The sequence below is a fragment of the Panulirus ornatus genome, chromosome 34 (assembly GCF_036320965.1).
Source record: "Panulirus ornatus isolate Po-2019 chromosome 34, ASM3632096v1, whole genome shotgun sequence".
Taxonomy (NCBI): Eukaryota; Metazoa; Arthropoda; class Malacostraca; order Decapoda; family Palinuridae; genus Panulirus; species Panulirus ornatus.
In genome coordinates this window covers 2,509,888-2,518,459 of record NC_092257.1, presented here as the reverse complement: position 1 = coordinate 2,518,459, position 8,572 = coordinate 2,509,888, and the positions used below count along the sequence as shown (strand labels likewise).

General features: G+C 37.4%; 1 protein-coding gene across 1 annotated transcript in view; it reads right to left on the bottom strand.

Annotated features, from left to right (window-relative positions):
• Positions 1–3,056: 3,056 nt before the first annotated feature.
• Positions 3,057–8,572, bottom strand: part of LOC139759711 (uncharacterized) — a 52,615-nt gene continuing 47,099 nt past the window's right edge. Inside the window, exon 23 of the mRNA XM_071682106.1 lies at positions 3,057–6,541. Coding sequence (XP_071538207.1) covers positions 6,531–6,541 — 11 coding nt within the window. The 3' untranslated portion in view covers positions 3,057–6,530. The remainder of the gene's footprint in view (positions 6,542–8,572) is intronic.

Below are 8,572 nucleotides of genomic sequence, written 5' to 3'. Positions count from 1 at the left end.
TTTCCATGGTTTACCCAAGATGTTTCACATGCCCTGGTTCAATCCAATGCCACCTCCAATTTAGTCTCTCGCTTCTCCTCATTCCCTCTACCTCTGACACATATATCCTCTTTCTCAATCTTTCCTCACACATTCTTTCCATGTATATATAATTTACTATATCTAAGTTACTATGCCAGTAACTTTAATATTTACTCAAATAACATCAATTAAAATGTTAATGTAAATGAAACAAATAAAAAGATTGAGGAATATTTTAGAATGGTACTGTACTTCAAGTCTTGAAATATTAATAAGAGATTTATCTATCTATCTACCCACCTATATCTCTGACGCCTGTTCCAACTGGAACTTCCTTAAGGGAATGGCCATGGCAATAGAGTCTCCATAACCAGTGAACTCCAATGCCACTTCTTAGCTTTTAGTGCCTCACCCTTAACAGACTAGCCAAGGGCGACTTTAGCACAGTGTTTGCAGAGGCTCATACATTTTCATACATATGCACCATTTACTGCATTAGCAAGGTAGCATTAAGAACAGAGGACTGAGCCTGAGAGGGAAAATCCTCACTTGGCCCCCTTCTCTGCTCCTTCTTTTGGAAAAGTAAAAATGGAGGGGAGGATTCTCAGCCCCCCACCCTCTTCCCTCTAGTTGCCTTTTATGACATGCAGGAATACGTGGGAAGTATGTGTGCATGTGTGTGTGTATATTCGAAATACTAAGTACTCAAATACCCTTCGTCTCACTATGGTGAGCAACGGGGTCTATCGGTTGTACTTAGTATTTCGAATAGTTGTTTCCTATTATACAGTCCCTTAGCCTAGTGGTTAGCATGCCTACCTCTTGCACAAGGGGTCCCAGGTTCGATCCTGGCTGATGGAGCTTTATATGTTCTATGAAGGTGTGCGTTCATATACACTTTATTCGTATTCATATAACTCCACGTTGTACAGTCAGGTTCGGTAAAATGCTATCAGCTGGCTATGTGTTCTGTTCGGAAACAACCGATAGACCCCGTTGCTCACCATAGTGAGACGAAGGGTATTCGAGTACTTAGTATTTCGAATAGTTGTTTCCTATTATACAGTCCCTTAGCCTAGCGGTTAGCATGCCTGCCTCTTGCACAAGGGGTCCCAGGTTCGATCCTGGCTGATGGACCTTTGTATGTTCTATGAAGGTGCGCGTTCATATACACTTTATTCGTATTCATATAACTCCGTGTTGTACAGTCAGGTTCGGTAAAACGCTATCAGCTGGCTATGTGTTCTGTTCGGAAACAACCAATAGACCCCGTTGCTCACCATAGTGAGACGAAGGGTATTCGAGTACTTAGTATTTCGAATAGTTGTTTCCTATAATACAGTCCCTTAGCCTAGCGGTTAGCATGCCTGCCTCTTGCACAAGGGGTCCCAGGTTCGATCCTGGCTGATGGAGCTTTGTATGTTATATGTATATATATATATAAGCCAGAGTCCACTGCTGGATGTATATGAGTACTATAGAGAAGTGCATTCTTAAACTGGATAGAAGCCATATGAATGTTCAGAATACCAAAAGACCTTCTCTTAAAGGACACATTTAGTAAGACACATAATTACTTGTACAAGAGACACTACATCAGTGTTCACATTGCCAAAAGATTTTCTCCCCAAGGAGTCATTTGCTGTGGCATATAATTGTTCAAGCAAGGGAGAAGCCATATGAATGTTCAGTGACAAGAGATATTCTCCTAGAGGAGTGGTCTAGTGTAATATGTAACATTCCATAAAAAAGAGAAGCCACATGAATGTTCACAGTACCAAAATGCTAATTCCCAGAAGATTGAGTTTGTAAAGTAAATGAATTTTCACACCTGGGAAAAGCAATATGACTGTTTACAGTATCAAAAGTCCTTTTCCTTGAAGATTCGTTTTATACTACACTTGAATCTTCATACAAGAGAAAAACCACATAAAAGTTCAGTCAGAACTTTTCCCAAAGAATACTTTTGAACTTTATAACCAATCACACAAGAAAGAAACCATATTACTGTCCATGTGGACAAAAGGACTTCTCCCAGAGGAATCACTTAGTACAGCACACAGCTATTTACACAGGAAAGGCATTCTCCCAAAGAATTTAAGTGAGTTAGCCACTTAAAACATTTTTTTAAGAGAGAAGCCATACCAATGTTCACCATCAAAGGCTTTTCAGAAAAGTAGTTTAGTTGAGTAAATAGTTATAAGTAATAGGAAAAAGCCATATCAATGTTCACAATGTTTAAAGACATTCTGCTATTGAAGTACTTTTTTGCAGCATATGATTTCATACAGGTGAGAAGCCATGATAATGTAACCAAGGCTAAAGAATTCTTGAGGGCAGAGGTATGCATTGAAGCACATTTCTGTTTACAAAGAAGATAATCCAAAAGAATGTTCATGTTACCAAATAACTTTTAGACAGATAAGATATTTCGTCTAATATATGAAAAGTCAGATAGATATGCCATTCACATGGCTAATGATTACTCTGGTCAAGGCTTCCACTACAAAGCTGGTCAGGCATGCCACAGTTCCTGCCATGGTCTGTATCAATGTGGTAAGATGCTACCTTGCCAACAAAGCTTGGGGATCATCTAATATCTCACATGCAAACAGAGAAGTCTGTTAGTCTTGTGAAAGTGAAACTGTAAGTTGGTAATGGTGCAGAATTCATTATCTGTACGATGGACCATTATTTGGAAATGACAAAAATTTTTCCTATAACATGTAAGTGCTTGTTTGGATGATATGACGTTATTAAAAATGAGTTCTGAACTTTATAAGGCTCATCTGTTGAAAACTGAGAAAGTCAATCTTATCACAAGCTAGCATGTTTTACCACGGATCCCCAAAGCAAATACAAAATGGGTTCAGGGAAAACATATTTTCATTATTTTTCTGTATAAAGTGGTGATAAGTCTATTAATATCAGCACCTCTAGACATATCTATGATTAATAATAGGGCAAAAACATGGTGGAACAATATCTCTCTAGCACATATACACAAAAGTTGTCTGGACAAGATGACTCTAGAGTCTGTGACTGATACGTTTATTTTCAGAAATAGGCGTTGATTGCCTGCAGCTTTGGAAAATACAAGTAGATCAACAGCATGTTTCACAAGACTGCCATTGAAATAGTTTAGTTCACATGATATATGCCATGCTCATTAAAGAAAAAGGGCTTTAAAACTGTTAAAATCCCTGTGTGTATGTATTTCAGCTGCACTGAATTATTGCAAACGTTATTGCAAATATTCAGTTTGATATGCAATTTCAATGTATATACATTTAAGTTTCCTCAAGTTAATAATTTCATTTTGCATAAAAGCCTACTAAATTTCATCAGATGACTCCTGGCTTCCTTCTCTTTGCACATACCGAACAGAAGAGAGATGGTTGCTGGAATCTTTTTCTAATGACAGGTATCAACTGCTTTGTGTACATGCAAAAGGTAAACGTGTGAGAGAAAGATGCTCAAGTCTGATGGAATAAGAAAAAATGAGGGTTGGCTATTCACTTTCAAGTTAGACTCCCAGAATAGAGGAAGCCCACTTTAATGGGAAACATTTGGTCAACTCTGCTTTGAATCATCTGTACACCTTTCCATTCTGAAGATACTACTCTATGAGTTTTTGAACCCTTCCACTAACACAAGCAGCCTAAAAAGTATTATAATTCCCTAGGGCTTTGACCCACACATGACTGGCTGGTTTCCAATAGTTTCTTGTGGATACCAGCCACATGAGGATGAACTGCTGTAATGCCACCTTCCTTCCTTGCACTATGTTTCACACTCTTCTTCAGTCTTTCCTCTTCATACAACCTGTCCTCCTTAAGAAACCAGGCTTACAGGCACCTAAGACGTTCTAATTAATTGTTTCTCTTTTTCTAGCATTTCTTAGTTTTCTTTCCTTCAAAATTGTAAATTCAATTTCACTTTCAAAATGCTTGCCAGATTTAAAAACATGGGAAATATGGTTCTGATATAAAGAGACAGATCATTTTTGAGCCAAGTCCCTGATGACCATACCCAAAAACTTCAGTTTTGTAAAATGAAAAAAAAATCATATTACAAGTATAGTAAAATTTATTATGGTGTGAAATATCCTTGCCTTTTAAGATAATCACTTATTTTGTTGTTCTATTGAAATAAAGAAAGTTGACCTTGGAGCTCCATCTGTTTATTTGAGGTCAAGAGGTGATCTGCAGCAGAAACTATATGAAGGGATTTACAATATAATGAAACGCAACAGAACAACCAAGTAAATTAATACTTACATGAAAGGGTATTTGTCTTCATATCTATTATAAATATGAGATCAAGTTTTGTTATTGGATATTTCAAGCAAATTCCTCATACCTGTTTTTTCAAATCTTCATGCCCACATAATCCCATCTCTCCTGAACTCACAAGACTTTGGACCTGTCTCCCTAGTAGATAAATGTGAAATTTTTTTTTTCATGATGGTTATTAGGAGAAGTAGCACCACAATAATCATGGTGAACAAACATCATCTTTCATATTGTTTTTCAAAATTATTTTCATAACAGTGGCTTCCACGAGTTCTCTGAAATAAAATCAACTATTTACATTTCTTTCTGCTACTGTCAAGTTTTCTTGAAGGGATAATAGAGAACATAATCAAGTCTGCAAATCATCACAAACATAAATCAACAATTTATGTAGCTGTCATGTGTAATGCACCAAAACCAAAGTTCCCGGTGCATTACACATAACAGCAAGTGTAAATAAATGTGGCCTTTTTTGCCTGTTTTCCTGACGCTAGGGGTGACAATGCTATTTCCTGTGGGGCAAGATTAGTGCTGGGAATGGATGAAGGCAAGCAAGTATGAATATGTACATGTGTATATATGTACATGTCTGTGTACGTACATGTATATATATGTGAATATGTATATGTATGTATACGTGGATATGTATATGTATGTATATGTGCACATGTGGGTGTTTATGTATATTTATATGTATCTGAGTGGATGGGCCATTCTTCATCTGTTTCCTGGAGCTACCTCGCTGACGCGGGAAACAGCGATATATATTATCCCTGGGGATAGGGGAGAAAGAATACTTCCTACGTATCCCCTGTGTGTCGTAGAAGGCGACTAAAAGGGGAGGGAGCAGGGTGCCTGGAAATACTCCCCTCTCGTTTTTTAATTTTCCAAAAGAAGGAACAGAGAAGGGGGCCAAGTGGGGATTTCCCTTGAAGGCTCAGTCCTCTGTTCTTAATGCTAACTTGCTAATGTGGGAGATGGCGAATAGTATGAAAAAAAATAATTTATATTTATTTATTACACTTAACCACTGTTTCCTGTGTCAGTGAGGTAGTGCCAGGAAACAAACGAAGAAAGGCTCAGCCACTCATATACACACACATATATATATATATATATATATATATATATATATATATATATATATATATATATACATAAACGCCCATTCACGCACATACAAATAAATACACTGACATATACATATATACAATGTACATATTCATACTTGCTTGCCTTCATCCATTCCTCTCGCGATCCCACTCCACAGGAAATAGCATCGCTACCCCCTGCTTCAGTCAGGCAGAACCAGGAAAAACAGACAAAAAAGGCCACATTCATTCACACTCAGTCTCTAGCTGTCATGTGCAATGCACTTATCTAAGTATTTATATACTTACATATTTATTCAGATATTTATATATATATATATATATATATATATATATATATATATCAACATCAGACAAAATGGTATCCACATCCAACTTCCACTCCATAAAAGATACACTGATAAATTGAAACAATTCAACAAAAGAAGAAAACTGTGCAAAATCATATTTGGTAGACCACTCAGGGGTGAGATCTTCCTGATTTACATGTAGCTTATGTTATAAGTAAAACTACAATATGTAAAAACATAGCAAGTTAATTTTTCAGTTACAGACATAGATGATATTGATACAAAACTAGACAATGCTACAACAACTATCAGCATGACTTTGATCACTCTCACTTCTTCCAAACAGACTTTATCAATACCAAATAAAAAACAAATACAGCTATTTCCTCTTTTGTAGTGTCATTTGATTCATACAATACAAAATAATTTGATGAACAACAGTTGAAATGCATTTTCTGAGTTCTTTCACAATCTTCTACTTCTTCATGTATATGTATTCCTTCCATGAACTGCTATTTTCAACAGCAGTGTTGGCAGAGTAAAGTACACAACTCTATCAAAGGTGGTTAAGATTACTGTCTATGTGTTGGTATATGTTATCTCTGTAGATGAAACATACACCAAACGGGCAGTGTGAATGCAGTTAAAGATATTACAGTATGATATAACAGAGTCATAAGGCCATTCTTTGGACAAGTGCATCTCAAAAGAGGGTGAAGATGCTGGGAAGTGGTGGTCTTCTACTTTTCCTTGAGCCTTATATGAAAACACCACAGATGTTCTATGCTGATGATATGACATAAACGGCTGGCTTATCTGGATGCTGAAGTGTAGGAAAAATCAATCTTACAAAATATTGCAAGAACAATGCAAAATATTGACATACTAATGATAATTCCACTATATCAATCATTCTTTCTTTATATGAATACATACATGGGATTCCTACACCTTCTAGGCTGCAATATCAAGAGCACAGAAATCTGGGATTGGTCTCAGCAGCAAATGGAACCATGGAAGTGGAAGTGAGTCATAGGGTTGGGGAGGGGGCAAAAATTCTGGGATCAATGAAGAAAGTATGGAAAGAAAGAATATTATCTCGGAGAGAAAAAATGGGTATGTTTGAGGGAAGAGTGGTTCCAGCAATATCATATGGCTGCAATGCATGTGTTATACATAGGGTTATATGGAGGAGGGTGGATGTGTTGGAAATGAAATGTGTGGTGTGAGGTGGTTTGATCAAGTAAGTAATGAAAGGGTAAGAGAGATGTGTGATAATAAGAAGAGAGTGGTTGAGAGCTCAGAAGAGGGTGTTCTGAAATGGTTTAGTCATATGGAAAGAATCAGTGAGGAAAGGTTTACAATGAGGATAATGTGTCAGAGGTGGAGGGAACAAAGAGAAGCAGGAAACTAAATTGGAGATAGAAGGATGGAGTGAAAATGATTTTGAGCAATCGAGGCCTAAACATACAGGAGAGTGAGAGGCGTGCAGGGAATAGAGTGAATTGGAACAATGAGGTATACCAGGGTCAACGTGCTGTCAATGGACTGAACCAGAGCATGTGAAACGTTTGGGATAAGCCATGGAAAGGTCTGTGGGACCTGGAGCTATGGTTTCAGTGCATTACACGACAGGTAGAGACTGATATACATATATACATATACATATTATATACACATACATATATATACACATATATACATATACACATCAGCATGTACACATATACATACAAATACACAGCCATATACATATATACTTATGTACATATTCATACTCACTTGCATTCATCCATTCCTAGCGCTACCCCGTCCCACAGAAAACAGCATCGCTACCCCCTGCTTCAGCAAGGTAGCGCCAGGAAAACAGACAAAAACGCCACATTCATTCACACTCAGTCTATAACTCTCATGTGTGATGCCCCCCCAAAACCACAGTACCCTATCCACATCCAGGCCCCACAGACCTTTCCATGGTTTACCCCAGACATTTCACATGCCCTGGTTCAGTCCATTGATAGCAAGTCATTTCACTCCATCCTTCCACCTTTAATGTGGTTTTTCCACTTCTCCTTGTTCCCTCCACCTCTGACTCATATATCCTCTATAGCAAACTTTCCTCACTCCTTCTCTCCATATGTCCAAACCATTTCAACACACCCTCTTCTGCCCTTTTAACCACACTCTTATTATTTTCACACATCTGTCTTACCCTTTCATTACTTACTTAATTAAATTGCCTCACACCACATATTGTCCTCAAACATTTCATTTCCAACACATTCACCCTCCTCTGTATAACCCTATCTATAGCCCATGCCTTGCAACCGTATAATATTGTTGGAACTACTATTCCTTCAAACATATCCATTTTCACTCTGCCAGGTAACATTCTGTCCTTCCACACATTCTTCATCATTCCCTGAATCTTCACTCCCTCCCTCTTACAGTGACACTTCCACTTCCATGGTTCCATTTGCTGCTAAGTCCATTCCTAGATATCTAAAATACTTCACTTCCTCCAATTTTCATCCATTCAAACTTACATCCCAACTAACATGTCCCTCAACCCTGCTGAACCTAATAACCTTGCTCTTATTCAAATGTGTGTTTTTCAACCTATCTTTTCTACACTTAACTCCCTGTGAAACCAAAATAGATTCATAGAAATAAAATCTGACTATACAACCATGAAGGACACGTAGTTCAATGTATTCTTGCTGATTCATTTCTGAGGAAAAATTTGAAATAGTGACACCATTATCACTGGCTGTATTTTCATTTCTGTATATTTTGACCCTAAAACTTTTATCTAATATCATCCTGCATGAAAAAATGAAACTTCTACAGAGGT